Consider the following 26,091-nt stretch of genomic DNA (forward strand, 5'->3'; position numbering starts at 1 on the left):
TTTGTGGGAAGCACCTGACAATGGTGGCAGGAGAGAGATGTTCAGACGGAGAGCACTGCCAGAGGTGAGCGGGCCCGCAGATGGGTCTGGTCCTGCTGGCATGATCCCCGACACCCCCCCCCCCCGGCGGCGCTGTCCTTTTACAGCCGCTTCCCATCAGCTGCCAGCAATGAGGGATAGATTTGGCCATCCCTCAGATTTGGCCATCCATCAAGAACGATGTTGCTGAACTGAGGGATAGCCAAGTCTAGCTGTCTTGGCTGACAACCTAACGTTCGGCCTCCAAGACGGAGGTAAATGTTTGTGCCTTATTTTTGGGTAAAAAAATAGCGTCTTCATTGCTAGGAAATACGATAATTCAAACTAGTAATCTGTGTACACTGACACCTAAATTGTTTTTTACTTCCACTCGTAGCTTTTCATCATAAATAAATATCCTTCAGTTTAGTTTTAGCGATACAGCGTGGAAATGGGGTCCTTTGACCCACCAAGTCCACACCGACCAGCGAGCACCCATACACTAGTTTTATCCTGCACACTAGAGGTCATTTAAAGGAGCCAATTCACCTGCAAAACTGCACGTGGCATTGAGACAATTACAATAAATTTGAATACAGTACAATACAATACAAAAACCCGCACACCCAGAGAAAACTGATGCGGTCGCAGGGAGTATGTACAAATTCCGTACGGACAGCAATGTAGATAGGATCGAGCCTGGGTCTCTGGCGCTGTAAGGCAGCAACTCTACAGCTGTGCTAATATGCCGCCCCATTTCTGGTTTACCTTGTATTCCAAACAGATGGGACTGCATTTCCTAATGTTTCTCATTATTTCCTCCACTGGCATCGTCTATCCTTTGCTCTCATGCAAATTCTATTGCATAATTCTCAAGGCAAATTAATCACAGAAGATGTTTGATTACCTGCTTAATATTTCAGTGTTCCACTGAGTATTATTAGTGACATGTTTTTTTTGGCATTTGCACTCGGGGATCTGGAGTTACTGAAAACCATGCCAGAAACTAAGTTATTAGTCCCTGCTACGTAACCTGACCTCTACCTATGCCATAGTGCAGATTTAGTTGGAAATTTTGTTTTTTGTTCCAACTCCAGATTGTTATTCAGTGAACCTTATAGTGCACCTGTGTCAGTCTGGTGACTGTTTGACAATGCTCTAAAACCATATTTGAGTCTGTCTAATGCTCTAATTGTCTAACTGTCAAATTGTATAATATCAATGAGGTGCACATGACAGCAGAAATTGGTATGGGATCAACACCTCCAGGAAAAGAGATGGTTATTTTCAGCCTGTTTATGCATAAATCTATGTGTACGTTTTTAACTGACTCGTTTATTTCTTGCTCTCTTTTGTAGTGGGCCCCTCAAGAATAGAGTTTTCTCAGTCCATTAATCTGGAAGATGTGAGACAGAATAATTTGTTAGTGCGTGAAGGAGGCCGATATATTCCCTCAGAATGTACAGCTCTTCAGAAGGTTGCAGTAATCATTCCTTTTCGTGACCGTGATGAGCATCTGAAATATTGGTTGTATTATTTGCATCCAATTCTGCAACGACAGCAGCTCGATTATGGCGTGTATGTCATTAACCAGGTAAGACATTGTTATTGTAATATATACAAGGTCTTCACTAAATTCAAAATGAATCTCATTTTCTTGACTGATTTGGATGGCATGTGCCTTGTTTTGGTTTCATTTGCCTGAGAAAGGTGAGCCCAGAAAATTTCCTGGAAGACGCTCTAAATTTTGCACACATAAAGCTTACTATTTTGTAGTACACTGCTCCGAATTGTATTCAGTGGACTAGGACAATAATTATTGCCATTGGTTTATTGCTTGAAATTGTACGCAAGCATAGGCACGGGCACAAAGCGGATGACAAAATATTTAGTTCGGTAATATTGTCACTTCATGATTTAAAAAAAAAAAAAATCTGAAGAAGGAACTTTCACTTGATAGATTAATTTAGCGGATTATTCGCCAGACTGCAGAAAAAAAGTAACTTGTTTACTGTTGACCTATTTTACAGCAAAATAAACCAGTAAGCTGCTCAATGTCAAATCTCCTCAAAGAACAGGAATAAAACAGGTTATTTGACTGAGATTTTGTTCCAGTAATTGTTTTTGTGCGGTTGGTTACTGGAGAACAAAAATGTTCCAAAATTATTTGTGATTCTAAGTATTTTGCTTGACTGGTTTATTTTTAAAAGTGTGTAATATTCATTATTTGTAGAAAATGAGAACGTGGACAAAAAAAAGTTATCTGTCTAGATTCTTCCACACAGCTAAGTAAGTCTTAAACAATAAAAAAATAATCTATAATCAGGTAGCAGATCTACAGACCCGTGGCCCCTAGACCCATTACCTCTAGCCCTGGAACCCATTTGGATTATATTATTTGTAGAAAATGCGGAAATGCAGTTTTAAATAAAGTTTTTAAGAAATCCCACTTTTTAAGAAAGGCGGGAGAGAGAAAACAGGGAATTATAGACCAGTTAGCCTGACATCGGTGGTGGGGAAGATGCTGGAGGCAATTGTAAAAGATGAAATAGCGGCACATTTGGATAGCAGTAACAGGATCGGTCTGAGTCAGCATGGATTTACGAAGGAGAAATCATGTTCGACTAATCTTCTGAATTTTATTTTTAGGAACATGGACAAGGGAGAGCCAGTGGATGTAGTGCACCTGGAATTTCAGAAAGCATTTGATAAGGTCCCACAAAGGAGATTAGTGCGCAAAATTAAGGCACATGGTATTGGGGATAGGGTACTGACATGGATAGAAAATTGGTTGGCAGACAGGAAACAAAGAGTAGGAATTAACGGGTCCCTTTCAGAATGGCAGGCAGTGACTAGTGGGGTACCGCAAGGCTCGGTGCTGGGACCGCAGCTATTTACAATATACATCAATGATTTGGATGAAGGGATTCAAGATAACATTAGCAAATTTGCAGATGACACAAAGCTGGGTGCCAGTGTGAACTGTGACTAGGATGCTATGAGGATGCAGGGTGACTTCGACAGGTTGGGTGAGTGGGCGGATGCATGGCAGATGCAGTTGGAAAAAGGGGAAGTACTAAGAGATCTGGGCTCCTTGTTCATCACTCACTGATAGTAAGCATGCAGGTACAGCAGGCAGTGAAGAAAGCTAATGGCATGTTGGCCTTCATAACAAGTTGAGTTGAGAGGAAAAGAGGTCCTTCTGCAGTTGTCCAGGGCCCTTGTGAGACCACACCTGGAGTATTGTGTGCAGTTTTGGTCTCCAAATTTGAGGAAGGGATTTCTTGCTATTGGGGGATTGCAGTGTAGGTTCACAAGGTTAGTTCCCAGGATGGCGGGACTGTCCTATGTTGATAGAATGGAGCGGCTGGGCTGGTATACTATGGAATTTAGAAGGATGAGGGGCAGTCTTATTGAAACATAAGATTATTAAGGGTTTTGACACGCTAGAGGCAGGAAACATGTTCCCGATGTTGGGGGAGTCCAGCACCAGGGGCCACAGTTTAAGAGTAAGGGGTAGATCATTTAGAACAGAGATGAGGAAAAACTTTTTCACTCAGAGTTGTGAATCTGTGGAATTCTCTGCATCAGAAGGCAGTGGAGGCCAATTCTGGATGCTTTCAAGAGAGAGTTAGTTAGAGCTCCTAAAGATAATGCAGTCAGGGGATATGGTGAGAAGGCAGGAACAGGGGTGATCAGCCATGATCACAGTGAATGGCGGTGCTGGCTCAAATGGCCTACTCCTGCACCTATTGTCTATTGTCTTCATTTTTACTTTATTTTGTGATAATGAAATCTTCAATGTGATTATTCACAGATGCAAGTTATTATTGTAACCAGGAACAAGTGTGTTCCAATATACAAAAGTTGTCATTTTGAACTGATAATAGATCCATGCAACAATGTATCTAATCATACTATAATGTTAACATAAGCTAATTTTGAAAATAATAAGATGCTTCCAATGTTGTTGTAGGCCCCCCCTTGGCCAAAAGTCAGGGCTAAATAATGCAAAATATAATTGCTGTTTATTACAAGATGTTACAAGTTCTGTGGTTGGTTGGTTTTTAAATTGGTATTTAACTTCCTTCTAAAATTAAATCACTGTGTACATTGTCTCGCTAAAATGAACCTACCCTGCAGATAGACGGTAACTTCCTCCTTATGCAAATATGTTTTTTGGAAGAATTTTGTTACTGTACTACTGCTGTTGGGGCCAAATCATTTTGTCGATTGTCATGTGAAAAAGACAAGTAGCTTTGTTTTGCAAGTTTGATGCCCTTTTCTATGACTTCACCACCATTATTGCAATTTGACCTGGGTTTGGCACCGTTTACCTCACTTTTTTTGCCAAGTCAACATTAGTCTTGGCTTGCAAGTCTGTGTCCTGAATTCCTTCCCAGCAGGGAAGCACATAGACATAGAAACATAGAAATTAGGTGCAGGAGTAGGCCATTCGGCCCTTCGAGCCTGCACCGCCATTCAATATGATCATGGCTGATCATCCAACTCGGTATCCCGTACCTGCCTTCTCTCCATACCCCCTGATCCCCTTAGCCACAAGGGCCACATCTAACTCCCTCTTAAATATAGCCAATGAACTGGCCTCAACTACCCTCTGTGGCAGAGAGTTCCAGAGATTCACCACTCTCTGTGAAAAAAAAAAGATCCCATATTAGATCTCATTTTCCCTATTTCATTTTTGTTCATGAAAATCAATTGAATACCTGTGAGTAGATTATGTCTCTTATAACCTGAAACCTTTTTGTCTAGCTCTTGTGTTAGGCAGCTTTAATGTCACACAGTTTAGATATTGATATTATTAGCTTTAAACTGAGAATGCTCTTGCTTCCTGTCTCTCTTGAAGTCAAACCATTAGCAAGATGTATAAAGTAAGATTATTTGCAAATATATCAATTGAAAGTAGAAGAGGTGATGCAGTGATAACTTCAGTATTTTTGAGATGTTATCTAAGCATGGCACAGTTCGACAATGCCTCTATGCTCTCAGTTCTTGATGCATCGAGCAAAGTCAATTTCCACAATAGCCGGATACTATCCAGAAAGTGTTTGCAGTTGCAAGTAGAAAGTAGTTGATGAGTTGGATGAAGTCAAGGAGAGTGGATACTGGAAGGAGGAGAAAACGTGTATGCTTCCTCCAGATACTCTGATTTTTTTCCACCCAAAAATGTCATGGTTGGGTAATTGTATGGTTAAAGGGCCTGTGGTTGTATGGTTAAAGGGCTGCGGAGTGTCAGTGGCTAATGCCCGTAAAACCATTAAGTTGTACGACATACACGCTGACGTATGCTGTCATGCGGGTGACACCCAGTTAGGCTTGAGGCTGTAAAATATTCTTCCTTCAATGCATGGATTTTAAACATTTATATATTAAATTTAATACAATAAAATCAATTGTGCAAATGAAAAGATGTCTGACTCGTGCGGTTTTATTTATGGATGTATAAGTCCGCTTCCAGATCCGATCACCAGGGATGGATTCAGTGAATGTAGACTGAACTCCCCTCCCCTCTTGCCCCCTCCCGACCCATCCCTCCGTCTCCACTCCCCCTACCATTCCCCCTCTTCCTCCCTTTTCCCCACTTCAATCTTCTCCTCCTTATCCGCTACCCCCTTCCCTCACATTGCCTTTTCCTCCTCTACCTGCATTCTCCCATAGTGGATAAAGGGGAGAAGTGTGGAGCAGCGAGAAGGGGAGAGGGGAGGGGGATGAAGGGTAGGGGGGAGTGTAGAAGGAGGGATGGGGGGGGGAAGAGGGGAGTTCAGTCTACGCTCACTGAATCCATCCCTGTGAAAAAGACGGTGAAGGGATCTGGAAGCGGACCAATACATCTATAAATAAAACTGGACGACTCGGACATCTTTTCATTTTCACAATTGATTTTATTGTATTAATTTAAATATATTATTGTTTAAAATCCTTGCATTGAAGGAAGAATATTTTGCAGCCCATCTGTGGCCCCTAACCCCAACCCTAACTGGGCGTCACCCACAGGACAGCATACGTCAGCGTGTGACAGGGCGCACAACATGATGAGACACCCAAATGTCGCCCCAGGATTTTGAACATTCCAAATGTAATGTTTTAAATTGGATGAGCGTATGTCGTACGTTGATCGAACATTTATGCACCTGTAGTAAATGATTATCCCAAGTCTCTTTTGAGATTTTTATAGCTAATTCTTGTTCCCAATCTTTTCTAATTCCATCTGTTGTGGGTATTTCTATGTTTAAAATGATATTATATAGGTACGATATTAAATTAGCTGATTCCGCCTTTGTCTTCATTGCTTCATCCAATGTCGGAAGGCATATTATGATAGTCTTTTGTGTGTTTTTTCAGATAATCACAAATTTGAAGATATTTAAAATATTGGTTATTTTTCAAATTATATTTCAGTTGTAGTTGTTGAAATGATAGTAAATTCCCCAATTCATACAGATCTTCGAGCGTTTTGATTCCCATTCTTTCCCATTGTATAAATGATTTGTCTATGGTTGATGGTTTAAACGATGGATTATTGACTATTGGTATTAAAAGAGATAGGTTTCTTAATTTTAAATTCTGTTTTATTTGTTTCCATGTTCTTATTGTGTTATGTATAATTGGATTTTTATTATAATTTTTATTATTCAAATTTATTGGTGAGAGGATGGTCGCTCCTATATTACTCGGGGAGCAGTCCCCTTTTTCCATTACCATCCAGTCCGCTTGCTGTGTAGTATTGTCCAGCAGGTGAATCATTTTTAATATTTACTGCCCAATTATAATACATAAAATTAGGGAGCGCTAGACCCCCCAGCTCTTTTCGTTTATTAAGGTGTGCTATTTGTATTCTATGGGATTTGTATTCTATGGGAGGGGGAAACTGTTTAAATCTCTTCCCTGTCCGGGAGACCCGACTTTTTCCCTGTCGGGTCTCGGCTGTCGTTGGGGCCTAGCACCGTGGAGCAGCCTCCAGCCTGAACGACCCGGGGGCTCCAGTCCCGGAGACTGCGGAGCTGCGGATCTGCGGATCTGCGGACTACTCACCATCGTCGGGGGTGGCCGGCCTCGGAGCGTGGGGAGCGGCGGTGACTCGCTGCTGCGGCTCGACTCCTGGGGCTCGGAGGCTCCAGCAACGCAGCCGCAGGTCCGGTGGACTGTCGGGACATCGGGAGCTCGCGGGTCTGGGGGGAGAGAGAGAGACCGCTTCCCGGAGCTCCCGCAACGCGACTTCTCCAGCCGGTGTCACGGGGTTGGAACAACCCGGACCGGGACAGTATATCACCCGGCACGGCTTCATGGCCGTGGGACTCACCATCGCCCGTGGGGGTTCCAACCTTGGACTTTCAGACCGGGAGCGGGGCCGTAAATCGCCCCGCGCGGCCTAAAATGGCCGTGGGATTCATCATCGCCCGCCTGGGGCTTGGACATCGGGAGAGACACGGAGAACAGGGGAGAGAAAAGACTTGCCTTCCATCACAGTGGCTTCACTGTGATGGATGTTTGTGTGAATTTAATTATGTGTATGTCTGTAAGACAGTGTCTTTGTTTGTATGGCTGTGGAAACAACATTTCGTTTGAGTCTCACTGGGGCTCAAATGATAATAAATTTGTATTGTATTGTATTGTATTGTATTTATAATCCCATATAAAATTTGTAGTCTGAGTCCAATTTTTTGAAAAACTTTTTTGGGAGATATATAGGTATTGATTGAAATAGGTATAGGATTTGTGGTAAGAAAATCATTTTAATAGCATTTATTCTGCCTATTAAGGACATCGGAAGTGTTTTCCAGAATTTAATCAGATTATTCAATTTCTTGAGTAAGGGATTATAATTGGCTTTAAACATATCCTGGTAATTTCTAGTAATTTCAATTCCCAAATATTTGAATTTTTCTGTAGCTATTTTAAAGGGAAATTTCCGGAGATGTGTTGAGTTGGCCCTCAAATTTAATATGATTATTATTCATGATCCTGTATCCCAAATACCTGCTGTTTGTTCACAACCCTTGACACCTTTTGTGTCTAGAAATCTATATTCTACCTTAAATATATTCTGCAACATGTCCTCTAGGCTTCCTGTAGTAGTGAATCCCATAGGTTCACTAATCTTTGTGTAAAATAGTTCTACATGTCTTAGCCCATTTCTTGACAATGTGATCCCTGATTCTAGAACCCTGGTCAGGAGAAACTTGTTCCCTACATTCAGTCTATTGAGTCTTGTCCGAATACTGTACATTTCCACGAGATCCCTTATTTTTCTAAATTCTAGTAAAGACGAGCTTCATTGGCCTTGCCTTATCACATGACAATCTAGTTATCCCCAGACTCTTTTTGCAAGTTTTCAGTTTAGGCTGCTTGTTTGTGAGTTCTGCCCTTATAAAATCTCATGTTTTAACCTGTTATATGTTGATGCACAATATTTTATGTAAGTGACGCCAGACTGGTTCCCCTGATGGAATAATGCCTGCAAGGTGAAAAGCTGCCTCTTCAATGTCTCTTTATACAACTTTAGTATTGTATTTGCTATATTGCTAGGTTCAATAAGAGCATTAAGGCTCGGCCAGAGGCATGGAATTGAGATTTTCTTTGATTTTCCATGGTGCATGGGGCATCTATAAAAGCATCATGTGTTTTATGCCATATATGGAAGTAATATATTGATCTCGGTTGCAATCATGTATTGTCTTTCCGCTGGCTGGTTAGCATGCAACAAAAGCTTTTTGCTGTGCTTCGGTACAGTGACAATAAACTAAACTGATAAATTGAAAAGAAAATGAAAATTTTGTGTGAAAGAAAAGACTGAGCATCCTCATGAAAACCACCAATTAATATAAAAGAGTGAAATGAAATTTGGGGAGATTGTTTATTAGAACATTCCTAATGAGAAACTAAAAAGGTTGGGCTAGAATCTTCTAGCCAGCTGTATGGTATGAGCAGGTTTTGAGGATTTGGGTCAATGATGGAGAAAGAACACTTCTAGTTAAAGTTACAAAGGTTATATTTGTTAAAGTATCAAATAAAACATAAATAAAGCAACAGATCTTATGCTCCCCTATTCCATTAAGGAGTCCTGCATGACTGGAGCAATACTTGGTGGTCCTGACACGATTTGTGAATCTGGCATGAGGAGAAATCCTATGAGCTTGCTCACAACATTAGTTTGTGTAATTACTAAGAATGTGCTTAATTTCTAATCTCAAAACAATTCAGCTATGTCTTAAACCACTTCAACCTCAATATTGAAAACAAGAATTATTAATTACACCAGGTGCCAAACTGGTGTCATAAATAACTTGTTTGGAATCTGGCCCAGCAAATGCTGTCAAAGTGAAGTTGACAGTTGATAATAAAGGAGTTATCATCCTCTCACAATTAGTATTTGCTATTGGAGGGAATCCTTGATATTATGTTATGCCATTATTTAAGAAGTGGTGCAAACAAAACCTTGGGAACAATAGACCAGTTATTGTGACATCTATGGCAGGTGCATTACTGGAGGCGATTATGAGGGATAAAATATGCACGCCTTGTGTGTGAGAGATCATGTCTTACAAATTTGATTAAGGTCTTTGAAGACGTCGAGACATCAGGAAGGTAGACGTACTCGATGTGAACTGCAGCGAGACCTTTGATAAGTTTCTGCTTCATAAGCTGCTCTGGCAGGTTAGATCCTGAACAATCCAGGAACAGCTTGCTAAGTGAAAACATAATTGGCTGCATGAGGAAGCGGAGGATGAAGGTGGGGAATGTTAATATTCGGTCTGGAAATCCATGGCCGTGGTGTCGGTGCTGGGCCCATTTTTGTTTGTCATCTATATCGATGATTTGGATGAGAATGTATAGGTCATGATGAATAAGTTTGCAGATGACATTAAAATAGGCGGTATCCTAGACAGTGAAGAAAGATATCAAGAAATGCAGGATCTTGATCGACTGGGGAAAATGGGCCAAGGAATGAATAAGGAATTCATGTCAGATAAGTATGAGGTGTTACATTTTGCATTTGGGAAATCAAATCTGGGCAGAATTTTCACAATGAATGGTAGGCCAGTAGGGAATATTGTGGAGCGGAGGGTCTGAGGAGTACAAGTACATAATTCCTGAAAGCGGTGTCACAGGCAGACTGGGTGGTGAAGAAAGCTTTCGGCACTGGGCCTTTATCAGCAAGGGCAATGAGTATTGAAGTTGGGACGTTATATTGTAGTTGTAGAAAATGTTAGTGAGGCTGCACTTTGAATATTGTGTTCAATTTTGGTCAACTAGCTACAGTAAATATGTATTAATCTGGAAATAGAGCACAACAATGTTATCAGGATGTAGAATCAGAGTTTTATACAACATGGAAACGGGCCATTAGGACCAAGCTAGTAGTTTGGGCCAGTCCCATTTGCCCAAATTTGGCCCATATCCCTCTGAGCCTTATCTATCCATATATCTGCCAAATTATCTCTTGAAAGTTGTTCACAGGTGGAAAGCAAACAAGGAAAACACCAGAAAGTTCTTCATCCTCAAATGTATTCGGACAGTCAGAATGGATTGTCCCAACTACAAAAACTCTTGCAGCAACTTTTTCTCTGCAGTTGAAGGGGGATGATGTGAGGGAGGAACTCCATGAGGTGAAGTGTTGGCAAACCTCATCCTTAACAGGAGATAAAACCGATTTCTTCTAAAAGCAAGAATATTTAGTATTAGGAATGTGGACTACAAGTCTGGTGACTGGGGAATGAATAAGTGAATAAGTTTATTGGCCAAGCATTCACATACAAGGAATTTGCCTTGGTGCTCTGCCAGCAAGTGACAACATGACATGTAGTGAGTTAGGAATGACACGTAAAACATTAAACATAAAAAATAAAACATTATCGATTAAACATGTGAATTAAATAACATACCAGAGCAAAAGGAGGCTACAGACTTTTGGTTATTGAGTAGAGCTACTACTCGTGGAAAAACTGTTTCTATGTCTGGCTGTGGCAGCTTTGACAGTCCGGAGTTGTCTTCCAGAGGGAAGTGATTCAACGAGTTTGTGGCCAGGGTGAGAGAGGTCAGAGATGATCTTACCCGCTTGCTTCCTGGCCCTTGCGTTGTACAGTTCGTCAATGGAGGGAAGGTTGCAGCCAATAACCTTCTCAGCTGAGCGGACAATTCGCTGCAGCCTCTGGATGTCGTTCTTGGTGGCTGAAGGTGAGGACAGACTCTACGATGGCTATGTAGAATTGGACCATCATTGCCTGTGGCAGATTGTGCTTCCTCAGTTGCCGCAGGAAGTACATCTGTTGTGCCGTTTTGACTGTGGAGTCGATGGTGGTCCCCCATTTAAGGACCTTGGAGATGATGGTTCCCAGGAACTTAAAAGACTCCACAGATGTGACTGTGGTGTTGCTGATGGTGAGTGGGTTGAGAGCAGGGGGAGCTCTCCTAAAGTCAACAAACAATTCCACTGTCTTAAGAGCATTGAGCTCCAGGTTCTTGCGATGGCACCAGGATGTTAACTGTGTCACTTTCTCTCTGTAGGCAGATTCCTCCTCATCCTGGATCAGTCCAATTAGGGTTGTGTTGACCGCAAACTTGAGAAGCTTGATCAAGGGGGACACATTAGGTCCCGTCCCCTCATTGTGGGGGGGGGGGGGGGGGGGGCCTGTAACGTCACACACTCACACTCACCCCCCCCCCCCCCCCCCCCCCGATATATTAATATTATTCATTTGCTCCTTTCACCCCGTCCCCCGCCCTTTCCACTCACGCATAGCCCCCAACTGTACAGGAATGGCAATGAAAAAGCTACTTATCTTAACTACTAAACCAGGTTCGCTTCTTAATAAACAGACACCACACAAACTGTTTGGTAGACCAGTGCAAAACTTTACTTAACATCGGCCGATGGAAGGGAGGGAGAACTCCAGTCAAGTGACCAACACAGACACTTGACTGTGCTCAGTCACCTTCCCTGAACAACAGAATTACATTGCTTTAAATAGGTTTATTTTGTCCCCTTAACACCTTCCACAGACATTAATCATGTCAGAGGTACAGGAAAAGGTTTCCACAGAATACATCACATCAAACCTTTTGTTTACATGGTACAAGATATACTAAAAACATTGGCTATTTGCTTTATCTCCAAATAGACCACCCTTGCTCTGTTCGCTGCTTCCTCTGTCATTTGGTCCCTCATAAACATAGGTCATTTGTTTACAAAGATGTGACTGGCTATTTCGCTCTTCCTTTATTGCCTCCTCCCCATAAACATTGGTTTATGGCATCTCACTTCAAAGATTTGACCAGCTATCTCTCTAGCTCCTTCACTTGGGAGACAATGTTATCTCACACACCCCGCAACCTGAGGAAAGCCTAATTTGACACTAAATATAAGCTGTAAGCTAGCCCAGAAACCAATTTAATATCTTCTTATATTTTTAACTAAAACTCGGCTTCATCATTCCATCCTTTTATCAAAATTTTGATAACAACTACAGTCCTTCCTGAGTACATACGAAAGACCATAAGCATCTCATCAGACAAATTAATAGTACACTAGTAACACAATCAATTCATAGTGGACAATCGTTCCACAAGTCCCTCCAAACATTTTAAATGGCCACCAACCTCCCCCGGATGTGACACTAAGATACTACCATAGGACAGGAAAAGGTTCATAAAAATTGCTCAGCCTTTATTCGGCTTCATTTGGAATTCCCTGTGTGCTGGTGTAACTGGTTCATGCTTCTCTTGTGTGGCACTGCATTTGCAACATAACAATGCCCTGTCACAAATATACTGTTTCCTTAATATACACCAATGCCTTGGTTGTGGCAAAAAAACAGGTAGATTTAACTGGCCTTTGCAGACTTCTTACTGTCTGTAGTCAGGGTATCTTTGCTGCGCTTGTCATGTTTGACTTCAATCTTGTTTAAAAGGAGGTGTGTACCATCCTTTAAATGTGGGTTAGTCCGCAAGTTTGCCATTCTGAAGAAAGTTCAGTCCATGTGGGCTGGGCCACCCCAGAATAAAGGAACATCAATAGCCCATCGTCCTTGTTTCCACAAACTGTTCACAGTCAATCAAATATATCCAGCGATGATGATCTTCAATCTTTACAGCAGTTCATGTTGTTAGCAACACTTGGTTGTTCTTTTCAATACAGTTTCAATTTCTTCTTGTCCCAGCACCCCCGTCATTGTATAGCTTTTATGGCCTTGGTCACTGGTTTCCAGCAAAAACTCCTCCAACCTGGAATGTAGATCTGGCAAGACATGGGTTAATTGCCGACCATACATAATTAGTTAATTGCCCAGGGCCTGTAAGTGGCTTCCCCCCACTCTCCAGGGGGTAGACACGGCAGCTTTTCCTGCATCAATAAAAAGTTGTGAATCTTGTTCACCAGCTGAGTTTCTCCAGCACTTTTGTCTACCTTTGATCCTGCATGTTCCTTCCTAACACTTCGCTGTGAATTTATTCTTTAATCCGATTATATCCGAAGAGGCTCTCCCCACCTAAATATTCAATTCTCCAAATATGTTCTCTTCCCCAATCTATTTTATCTTCTCACCTTTCATCCCTCATTGTGAGTTCCCTCAAACCTCCTTTTTTAAGTCATAAAACAATTTTTTCATCTACCTTCATTTCTCTCACACAGCACATGCTACAGCAACATCTTTTTGTTTGCTTAAAAACAGTAATCTTGCTTCATTTGCATTTTAAAAGACAACCTCTGTTATCATATCAAAACAATCTTTCCCAAAAGAACTCATTCAGAATCAGTAATCAATAATACATTTTCTTTTCTCTGTAATTTTGACATTTCCAATCTCATTTAACACTTTAATCGGGATGAGTCTTTTTTATTTTAACTTGGTTCAAAAGATCTATAATCAGCCAACACATTTTATCCATCGAGTATAGCTCCGCCCCCCATTCATGCCTGTTTCTTAACGAACACACCATAAACTTTGTAGATTTGCATTTTAAAGGACAACTTCTTAAAAAGTGACACACAACTTTGCTCATTGCTTCTAATTTCACACATTCCACATACAAAAACATTGTTTTACAAGCAGTACATAATATTTCATCTTCAAAGACATCTCTTTGTAATTTACTTTCCCTTTTTCTGACAAGACTTCTGTTTACCAAAATCCTGGTTACCTAACCCTAATTGGACATTGATCCAGATCATGATTAGTCAGACTCCCCTTGACTTTTCAGTCTCCCTATCCTATCCTCATTTCTCCATTGAATTTTCCTTCATCCCCAATTTTTATAACATAGTTGCTTGTCAGAAAAAGGATTTACCTCCTGGGTAATTTTGTTTTGCAATCCCCATTGACACTTTCCACCATCCCAGATACCTGTGGGTGGTGTGTACAGTGAATTGCTGTTGGATATTAAAATGTGCACATTTTTCCTTAGTAATAGTGGTTGGTAGAGCTTTACTCCACCTACTAAATAACTCTAAAATTACTACGCAATATTTATAACACTGGGCCCTTGGCATTTCAATAAAATCAATCAGTATGCATTCAAACGATCGTGATGGCATTGGGCGTCACCCCTGAAGGTATCTTAAAATGGTTTGCCTGGATTATTTCATTAGCAAATTTTACATTCAGAGGCCTGCTTCAGTGCCTCATCAAATTTTCGGGTGTCACCACATTTCCTTTGTTATCCTATCATTCCCTCCTTACCAGCATGGGTAAGACGGGTAAAAATGTATCGTATACACCAACTTGTCCAAGCGGGGTGTGCTGAATCAATGGCACAGCCCACTTGTTTCCATAGTTATTATTATATACAAGAGGCGTCCCTCTGTAATGTACATACCTCCCTCATATCTGGCAGGACCGTTCTATTTGCTAGCATCTGTTTAGCTGCTGTCACTATGCATTTGGATGTACAGGCTGCACTGTTTGGATACACTATCAGCAACCCATTGCCTTTTGCTATAGAGTCCCCAGCACCAGTGTGTGCAGTACATTTAATAATGATCAGCTGTTCTGGTAGCATCAATGCCTTAAACAAATTACACACAGAAAGGGATTCCCGTGCTCCCAATCCTGGAGAGCTTTGTAAGGTCAGAACTTCAAGTTATAGGGATGTTACTGATGGAACTGTCCCAGGTAAAGATGCCATTGCTACTGGTAGGGCATAGGGAGGTGGACATCTCACAAGATTATCTAACTCCTCCTCATTTTCATTACCAAATAGGGTCGTCGTGCCAGACATGAAGTCTCCTCCAGAGGATTTACCAGTACTGGGTTTATTTTTTACGAACCATCACCTGTTTCTCACCTCCTGCCTGTCTTTTAATTCTATTCTCTTGTTCCTCTGCCCACTGGCATTCTAGTTGCAATAATTTCCATCCTTTCCGAGTGCTATCCTTGTTTCTTAACTCTATCTAGCAATGTTACCAAACTGTGAGATTTAAAAAAAATCAAATCTGCAATTTATCCCATCAGATAAAGCATAACAATAAGTTTAATTTGACACCTAATTCACTTTCATATCTCAAGTAATAAAAATATTATGGCCATTTTCATACTCGGAAATTAGCATCTTGTTCCCTATTGATTTTCTATGGACATAACAAAAAAACTGTGATCATGGACCGTCAAAAGCCCATAACCTTCTTAAAAATTAAGAGAACTGAATGAAATTTTCAGTTATCATAGATTGAACCATTCTGACACAAATATAAAATAATCTTACTTGGATGACCTGAAATTAAAACATATAATTAGTTAGTTACCCAATTGTAGCTAATTTCAAACTTCAATTACTAGATCTAAACATATATCTATTTCTTAATAAATGATTAACATTTTTAAATAGCCTAAGTGTCCAAATAATATTCACAATAAAACACAATAAAACATGATTTTTAAATCTCATTTACATCAATTTATAGGCCAAATGGAAGGAATTTAGTGATCAATTGCTGTAAATTAAAGTCTATTTTAAATCGGCCTTCTAGTGGGTTCCTGTCTTCCTTTCCCATATCAACACCTCTGCTTATTTAATTGTCTCAACATACCATGTGCCCCCTACAGGCCAAGCTTCATCCCCTAACCGTTTGGTCAATCTGTAACTTAACATTCTAAATTTCTTATTATACTTCGGATTCAAATAACACATATATTGGACCGGTATCCAGAGCATTCCCCATAGATAGATAGAAAGAAAGAGAGAGAAAAAATACTTCTTAATTCCGAATAGTTCCAAATATATCAACCAGGCCGACTCACTAAATGAGACCCCAGTTTCTCAACTTGGCTGACTTTTTAATTCCGAATTGTTCCAAATATATCAACCAGGCCGACTCGCTACTCGAGACCCCAGTTTCTCAATTTGGCTGACTTTTTTAACTCTTTAATATACGACCCAAGTGTCTCAACGAAGCCGACTTGCTAACCAAGACCCCCGTTTCTCAACCTGGCAGACGTCTTAACTCTTAAAATAAGCCCCAGGTGTCTCAACGAAGCAGACCCGCGAACCGGGACCCCCGTTTCTCAACCTAGCAGACTTCTTAATTCTTTAATATACAACGCCACTTATTTCTCAATCCGACAACGCTTCGGATGTCTCAATAAGCCAGACGCACACCTCAACCCCCGTATCTCAACCCGACAAATCACGGATGTCTCAACGAGGCCGATGAGCCCTTAGTAGAGAGAGAAAAAGAGAAAACAAAGAGAGATAGACAGAGAGAGAAAAAGAGAAAGAGAAACCGCTCAAGCCCTTCTTAAAAATATACACAATTCCGTCTTAAAAATACATACACAATTCTGTCTTAAAAATACATACACAATCCCTTCTTTAAAAAAAAACCCATATAAAGCCCAACTGGTCTTACCTGTGTCTGTTGCTAAGAACCTCGGCAGGGAACCCGGATCAACCTCTGATGAAGGATCACAGATGTTCCCGGGAGTTTCTAGGGAGTCGGTCTTACAAGGGGGCCGATAGAGCTCAGTGATCTCCCTTCCAATCCCGGCAACCTCCGCAACCTCTTGCACAGTCAGCCGTTGATGTGGTCCCAGCGAGGCCTGCATAACTACGCCAATGAAAAAGCTACTTATCTTAACTACTAAACCAGGTTCGCTTCTTAATAAACAGACACCACACAAACTGTTTGGTAGACCAGTTCAAAACTTTACTTAACATCGGCCGATGGAAGGGAGGGAGAACTCCAGTCAAGTGACCAACACAGACACTTGACTGTGCTCAGTCACCTTCCCTGAACAACAGAATTACATTGCTTTAAATAGGTTTTTTTTGTCCCCTTATCACCTTCCACAGACATTAATCATGTCAGAGGTACAGGAAAAGGTTTCCACAGAATACATCACATCAAACCTTTTGTTTACATGGTACAAGATATACTAAAAACATTGGCTATTTGCTTTATCTCCAAATAGACCACCCCTAGCTCTTTTCGCTGCTTCCTCTGTCATTTGGTCCCTCATAAACATAGGTCATTTGTTTACAAAGATGTGACTGGCTATTTCGCTCTTCCTTTATTGCCTCCTCCCCATAAACATTGGTTTATGGCATCTCACTTCAAAGATTTGACCAGCTATCTCTCTAGCTCCTTCACTTGGGAGACAATGTTATCTCACACACCCCGCAACCTGAGGAAAGCCTAATTTGACACTAAATATAAGCTGTAAGCTAGCCCAGAAACCAATTTAATATCTTCTTATATTTTTAACTAAAACTCGGCTTCATCAGCAAGAGATGGAGAGGTAGGGGGGTGGAGAGGGAGACTGTGAGAGGGGGAGGGGGTAAAGAAGGAGAGGTAGAGTTTGAGGGGTGGGGGCGGCATCACAGGGGAGGGCTGGTTCCCGAATGCAATACTCACCCATAGAGGAAGAGGGCGGGCAGAGAGGGAGGTTAGGCAATTCTTTCAGGTTAGGCAAAGGTTCACTTGCACCTCCTCCAACCTCATCTACTGCGTCCATTGTTCAAGACGTGCACTCTTATACATCAGCGAGACCAAACGCAGACTGGGCGATCATTTCGCGGAACACCTTCGCTCAGCCCGCGTGAACCAACCTGATGTCCCGGTTGCTGGAAACTTTAATTCTCCTTCCCATTCCTTCACAGACCTTTCTGTCCTCGGTCTTCTGCATTGTTAGAGTGAGACTAAATGCAAATTGGAGGAACAGTATTTTATATTTCGCTTGGGCAGCTTATAGCCCAGTGGTATGAATATTGATTTCTCGCACGTTCCCTCTCTCTATCCTTCCCCCACCCAAGTCGCACTACCTTCTCATTTTCACCCTACAAACAGCTTACAACGGCCTGTTTCCTTTCTCATCGTTCCTTTTTTGCATATCTTTCATTCATTGATCTTTATCTCTCCACATCGCCGTCAATATCTCTCTTTTGCCTTATCCCAAACCAGTCTGAAGAAGGGTCTTGACCCGAAACATCATCCATTCCTTCTCTCCAGAGATGCTGCCTGTCCCACTGAGTTACTCCAGCTTTTTGTGTCTTATCTTCGATTTAAACCAGTATCTGCAGTTCCTTCTCACACACCTAAACTGGCAGATTTCCAGCATTATCTCTGCTTCAGACTTCCAGAAACTGCAGTTTTGTTTACTATCAGTTTATTGTATATTAGTGGACAAAAAGCTGTTGATGTGAGATTTCCCCACAATATTACCAGTACATTGTCCTACATAGACACAAAAAGCTGGAGTAACTCAGTGGGTCAGACAGCATCTCCGGAGAAAAGGAATAGATGACGTTTCAGGTTGGGTCTCTTTCGACTGCGAGTGAGCGGAAAGGAAAATGAAATATAGACCCCACATGGAACAAATTAATGAAAGATATGCAAAAATCAATGATCATCAAGGCAAGGTAGAGCCCACAATGGTCAGTTGTTGGGTGTGGGGTAGATGATACGAGATGTACAGACAGTGAAACGCAACAGGACGACAGTGAAACTGGTACAACAAATAGGGTGGGGGGGGGGGGGGGGGGGGGGGGGGGGGGGGGGGGGAGGGAGGGGGATGGGGAGAGAGGGGAGAGCAATGGTTACCTGAAGTTAGAGTAATCAATACTCATACCACTGGGTTGTAAGATGCCCGTGAAATATGAGGTGCTGTTCCTCCAATTTGCATTGAGCCTCACTTTGACAATGGAGGAAGCCCAGGACAGAAAGGTCAGTATGGGAAGGGGGGGTAGTGTTTGGCAACCACAACATCATGTAGGCCTAGGCAGACTGAGCAAAGGTGTTCAGCGAAATGATTGCCCAGTCTGTGCTTGGTCTCACCGATATACCCGAGTTCACACCTGGAACAGCAAATATAGTTAGATGTGGTTGGAGGAGGGGCAAGTAAACCTCTATCTCGTTTGAAAGGGCTGTCAGGGTCCCTAGGCAGAGTCAAGGGAGGAGGTATATGGACAGGTGTTGTATTTCCTGCGGTGTGCAAGGGAAGGTGCCTGGGGAGGGGGTGGTTTGGGTGGACATGGTGGATTGGGAAGCAGTAAATTGCCTTATTCGTTTTAACTCCATCACCTCCACAGGCACTGAAGAGAGAAATGTGTAATAAGCATACCCCGGATTTGTCTTTTTAAAAGAGATCAGTTTCCACACAAGTATCTTCCAGAAAACCAGTTCCATTTTATTTTAATTTTATTTTTCACGTATTATTTTAATATAATTATTTAGGTGTTGCCATTGCTTGGAATATCTTGCATGGAATGAGTGAAATCCTATCTTCCTTGCAAGATGTCCTTTGACTCCGCACTGATTTTTTTTATTTTTTTCTCTCCAGAATGTTATCTTCGTTGATTTTAATTGATGGAAGTTCACATTTGAATGTAGAAGTTCTTTAAAAATAATAAAAGTTTGTTGTAGCTACTCAAATGATGTTTGCAATATCCAGATAATTTACAAAATCAATTAAGTTTGAGTACCAAAAGTGTCTGTGTTGTAAATATTAATAGTCCGACTACATTTTTTACATGTTTTCTAGTTTAATATAACAATTAAGTTTCTTCCTGTAAATAAAATGGCAGTTTTTTGAGTTCTACTCAATGTTAGATGAGCTTGTTGGGAGGGGGAAGAGTCAAGCTTCTAGAAATGTTTCTTTTGCTATTTATATATTCACTGCATTCATCTTTCTCTTCTTTCCCTTCCCCTCCCCTACCTGCAACCCACTTGCTTTTTTTCTAGATCTGTGCTTGTTTCCTCTGTCTTCTGCAGAACACTTTGAGATTGTGAAGGTTGCAAAGGAATCTGATTCCATCTATCTCCAACTGCACTAGATAGCTGAGATGGAGAAGGAAGAACTAGTGGTCTGCTCGGCTGGGTCGGTAAAGTGAAATACTTTGTGCACTTTAAAGGAATTGGTATTTCTGAGCACTGTATGTTTATCTTTAAATGGAAGGAAAATGGCTCTTAATTATGTCTCTTGTTGACCTCGTGGTAAACAAAGAGGTTCAATGCAGTACAATAGTTTAATTAATGTATTTTTTTGCTGCCTGTCTAATTTTTAGCTTGTCAGATTATTTTTGTTCAAGCTAACACTCAAAGCTTGTATTTCAGCATTCTTTCCATGCTAAGTCTGGCAGCAGTAATTAATGTGACTCAGCCACTCTTAAAAGTTGTAAATGGATAAGCACAGTGTTTTTAAGATGGACATTTACTGCAACTGGGCAGAAAACAGTAATGATGGGATATTTTTGATCTGGAGCATTAAACAAACAGTTGGAGGAACTCAGTAGGTCAAGCAGCATCTGTGGTGGCAACAAGATGATTGATGTTTCAGGTCTGTTTTTGCTTTTCTGCTCCACATTCTATCATGCGGAATCTTTTTTGTCTTGATCAGCTTTCATTGCTTAAGGCAATTCTTTTGAAACAGATGAATCTTCCTTGGAAAATGACATCGTCTTGAATTCTGACATAATATCCAGCAGCAGATGCATTCTTCTGATCAGAAATAAAGCTTGGTATTAAGTGACTGGTACAAAAGGATCCAGATTAGAATTTGCATGGTACACTGGTAATGGCTGATGCAGTAGATTTACTTTCAACATGAAAAGAAAGGAATATTTAATTATTATATTTCATATATTGTTGCAAATGGCATACGTATTGGCGATGAAATTCTCCAAAGTAATTTAAAATGAAGGAAACTAAATATCTTGCCAATTAGTCAGATGATTGTCTCCAGCAGTTCAGAAAAAAAAATGTCTTTGTGACATTACGAGAATGAAATGCTAGTGAAGAACCTAGACCTAAAGCGCATTAATCTGCAGTTGTGTTCAGTGTGTTTGTGACCTTTTTGAGAGGTTAGCTTTAGATATTTGGTCATAGCAAACCGGTGGCAAGGGCCACTGGTTCTTCCAGTGGAATCCCACAATTGACATGTTTGGCAATTTATAGTTTTAAGAGACCAAATAATTCCAAATGCAATGCATATAATGAAGGGATTCCATGGTTGGCTACATTTTGCTTTTTTTTTAAGCAACCCAGTTTTGGTAATGGAATTCCATTGAATTTTGTAGACTATAATTTAGTACCATTACTGCGATGTCAATGTCCTACTTATGCAGGCAAAAATTCTAGATGAGGCCATGGTTTCTCCTCAGTGGCTGACACCATGCAGTTTCCGGCAAACGTGAACTGAAGTGCACTGAAACATTTTGTGGCAATGTGGCAAACACAGGTCGTGTGGATTTGTTGAATGTTTGGAGTGTAAGACTCTACAGTGAACTTCAATTCAAGTTTTGAGAATCATATGTAGAAGCATCTCATCAGATGAAGCAATTGCCACAATGGACAATAGGTGCAGGAGTAGGCCATTTGCCGCTTCGAGCCTGCACCGCCATTCATTGTGATCATGGCTGATTATATGTGATCATCGCTGATCATAGCCACGTAGCTTAATCTAGCACACTGCCTATGCGAGTTGGAATTTGAAATTGTCAGCATGCAATGTTAGCAGAGATGGAACAGTCAGCCAACTTATGATGTTGGCTCACTGTTTGGCAGTCATGCTTATGATGACACCAGACCACCTGTAGGATTTGTTGCTCATTTTTGTGTTAACTGGATATTAATATTTCACACTGACCTCTTGCATTTGAGCAAGGAAAGGGATTTGTTTTTCTGATTTTTGCGCTGTTTAAAATGCATCCTCCTTCAGGAATTTTGTCAGCCAGCTATAGTAGTTTTGAAATCATGTAGAGCTGAGTGACCATGGCGTGTCCGTGAAAACGATTTTCCTATTTACTACAATGAAACAGAATGCATATAAGCAAGAATAAAGGATCACTGATTTGATTTATGCAGAAAACTGTATGAATCAAGCCGAATGATTAGATCAAAAACATTATGGTAACTACTAGACGTATCAATTAAAATTTCTAACTTTTTGGAGGAAGCAAAAAGGAAGATACTATTTAATTACATATCTTTCAGGATGTCCTAAACCACCTAATATTCGACCTTCGAGAAGTTACTGACATAATGTGTGAAATTTGCACATAACAGATGGGCTTTTCAACCTGATCTCTTGATTTGTGTTAGCCTTGCTCTACAATTGTTAATCTGGATATAGATGCTTGCATCTTTGCCATATGATTTAATTTTCTTTGCTTTTGCTTTCTTTCAAAGTTTCTGCACCATCTTCAGCAGTTGATATAAATTCTCCATTTTATCTTCAAGCTGGTTCAACAATGCTCCTATTCTAAGGTCTATCATGTCGCCTTCACGTTTGTGGCACTGTCTTTTGTGATGGTATCATATGGATATCGTCATGCAGAGAGGCCAGTCAGTTCTTGGGTTAAATTCCTCGTGCTTGTTGAAATACCTCACCTGGATAATAAGAGTGACTGGAGTTAGCCCTGATATTCCCAGTGAATATGCCTGGTTGATCCATGTGCATAAATGTCTTTCGAGAACCGAGCACTGAGTGTGATTGGACTTGGGAAGATTGTTGTAGAGAATGCAAGAAAATGTTCACCGGGTCAAGTTTTGCTTTCCAGAACTGAGAATTGTGATTTGTGGATACCCTTACCTAAAGCTTCTGGTACTTCTAAGGAGAACTACGATGGAGATGGTAACTGTCAGGCCATTGGATTTTGCAACTGATTTATTAAGGGTTTTGGGTAGCAGTGACAAACTTTTCAATGCAAATGGATTAATTCAAGCTAACCTTTTTATTTGTGTTCTGATAAGAGGCTACAGATGTGAAATGTCATCTTTTTTTTTTCTCTCTCTACAGAAGTTACTTGACCCGAGTATTTCTAGCATTTTCTATTTTTATTGTGTTTCTTGAGATCGGCTGTCTAGGCTAGACTTTGCATCATGTTACATCTTTGTCAGTGTTTCCTCCTAATATTTTTTCTGCTTTGAGAAACAAGAAGTTTCTTGTTTATGTCTGACGTGTTGGCTCAAGGTAGCTATATATTTTAGCATTGCTGTGTTGCTAAAATACAACTATCTTGACCAAACATGTTGAATGGGCTGATTTAGGAAGAGTAATTGCAAGAGAGTTCTCTGTGACCAGTGAATGTTAGTATTCAGAAGACTTTAGTTGCTTCTATACAAAAAGGAACAGTTAGGAACGCAAATAGGTTATTATCTTTAATTGCAAGAAATGAAAGTGTTGCTGCAGTCATAAGACTGAGATGTCTCCAAGAACATTCTGAATAGTCAGTCACAGGGTGAAACATTTCCCTAGTGCACTAACACTATAAATGCCTTTAAACAGAAACAGCTGTGTGCTATATGTCAGTCAAAAATTTGACGCCTTGAAATTAATGGAAGGAAATTTTGAAAGTGGAGTCTAACGTGCCACTCGTGCGTTTAGCATTAGCAATTAAGGACCAAATCTGCTGCCTAATTGTAATTTTAAACATTGAAATAGATATGAGAAATGATCACTGAATTAATCTTTGGAATTAAGTTTTTCTCATAAGAAACTAGGTGGACCTGAACTTGTTTAGATGATTTTGCTGAAAAGTATGAATTGCTTAGAGGATTTAAATTACAAAAAAACTGTGACTGGCTGGAAGTTGTAGTACAAAAAGTTACAATCTCAGAATAAGGTTTATTATTTGGGACTCGCGATTTCTTTACTCAAAGGAATGTGCTTGAACTTTAAAAGAGCTATAATTTGGAGTGACTGTCGATGCAAAGACATTAAATTTATTAAAGGATGACACTGATAGAATATGGTTTTAGTGTGTGTATGTGATCTGGTGAAAGCCAATAATGATACATTGAATAACAGGGGCAAGCTTAAGAGACTGTCATCGGTATATCGCCGAATACTAGCTTCAACTTCTACAGGTGTACCGTAGAGAATATTTTGACTCATTGCATTACACCCTGGTTCGGCAACTCAAAAGCCAAGAACAAAGAAGATTGCAAAAAGGGGTGAACACTACCCAGTCCATCGTAGGTACTGACCACTCCACCATCAAAGAGATATACAGGAGTTGCTGCCTCAAAAAGGCAGCCAGCATTATCAGAGACCCACACCACACTGGAATAGAAGGTATAAGAGCTTGAAAACTAATGTTTGGGAGCAGCTTCATCCCTACAACCATCAGGCTATTACACATTTCAACCTCCAAATATGCTCCAAACTACGTAGACTTGGGGGCATTGTTTTTGTGTGTGCACTATTATTGTTTGCTTATACACTGAAGTTGTGCTGCATCTCTGGAGAGAAGGTGATGTTTTGGGTCGAGACCCTTCTTCAGACTTGACTTGACATATCTATGGGTGGAACTATATTGTACTGAGGGTTGGGACCAGTAGCTATAGACTATGTATCACATTTATAAGGAACTGGCTTAAAATTCCTGGTACTGTTCAGAGTACTACTGTCAGGTAAGTAAGTTTGTCCAAAAATAATCTGATGCTGTCTGTGACGTTTCTGGCAATCCCTTTCTCTCAGTGCACCTGGAAAAGCAGCTTCTACACTTTCAAGCCACTTGATGCTTTGATGCCTAGACAGTTAGTAGGGTTTTTTAAATTCTTGTTTTGTTTTTTTAATTTTTGAAATTTCTAAATTGCTTCTAAAAGAGCAATAATCATTTCACCTATGCTTCTGCAGTGATTCCACATACCTCTCTCTTGCCCTCTGTGTGGAATAGGCATTTGAAGCCAGTGACCCACCTTAGGATGGGGACCAAGTTAATGAGGCAACTCCAGCTGCTAAAGCTTTTCCTGATGTGTAAAACTTAAAAGCTACTACTTCTTCAAACTGAGCACACTTATTACTGATACATGGAGCATTGTTATTTATACATGTATTTATTTATGAGCCTGACAAGGAACAGAAATAGAATAGAATAGAATAGAATAGAATAGTTTCTTTATTGTCATTGTAACATGGACCATGTACAACGATATTTAAAATGTCAGCCAGTCAGTGCAGCATTCAAACATTTCTAAAAGCTAACGATACATACACGGTAAAATAATAAAGATAAACAACTAAATAAATATCACGAACACAGCACGCATACACACCCAACCCTCCATCCTTCTGTCGATTTCACAGTTACCACAGTCCCTTAGTCTGTATCGCCCCTGCGTTGGATTATGCAAAATGAAAACATAACTCATTGTCAATGATGGCCTCACTAAAGAGCATGAAATTGTGCAAACATTTGGCACGTCGTGCATAATTTGTGAAGAAAGGAACATAATTGACATTTCAAGTCGGGGATACTTCAGAATTGAAAAAATGAGGAATCAAAATTATTTATAATCTTGAGGGAAGGATTATAGAAAACAAAATGAATATGTCTGTTGGGTGCTGTTCTGGTGTAGTTGAAGAACTGGTTTCTGGAAGAGGAAATGTAAACATATTAAAACAAATATTCAGGCCAACCTGTGGAGAGAAATGTTACAGAAATGTTTAATTTTACTCTGCCTTTTTAACCTGAAAGATCCACGCCCACCTCTGGAGATAAATTTAACAGAAATTATTACATTTACTGTGATTTCACTTTGCCTTTTTAACTTTCTCCTCTGATTCCAGCAGAGACCTTGGGGTCATGCTCTACGTCCCAGCTTTGTGTGGCAGTGAGCTC

The 26,091-nt window shown here is 40.6% G+C and overlaps 1 protein-coding gene across 1 annotated transcript in view; it reads left to right on the forward strand.

Annotated features, from left to right (window-relative positions):
* Positions 1 to 26,091, forward strand: part of LOC129695578 (beta-1,4-galactosyltransferase 1-like) — a 46,396-nt gene that overhangs the window by 7,266 nt on the left and 13,039 nt on the right. Inside the window, exon 2 of the mRNA XM_055632657.1 lies at positions 1,377 to 1,612. Within this exon, the coding sequence (XP_055488632.1) occupies positions 1,377 to 1,612 (236 nt within the window). The remainder of the gene's footprint in view (positions 1 to 1,376; positions 1,613 to 26,091) is intronic.

Source organism: Leucoraja erinacea, chromosome 3, assembly GCF_028641065.1.
Source record: "Leucoraja erinacea ecotype New England chromosome 3, Leri_hhj_1, whole genome shotgun sequence".
Taxonomy (NCBI): Eukaryota; Metazoa; Chordata; class Chondrichthyes; order Rajiformes; family Rajidae; genus Leucoraja; species Leucoraja erinaceus.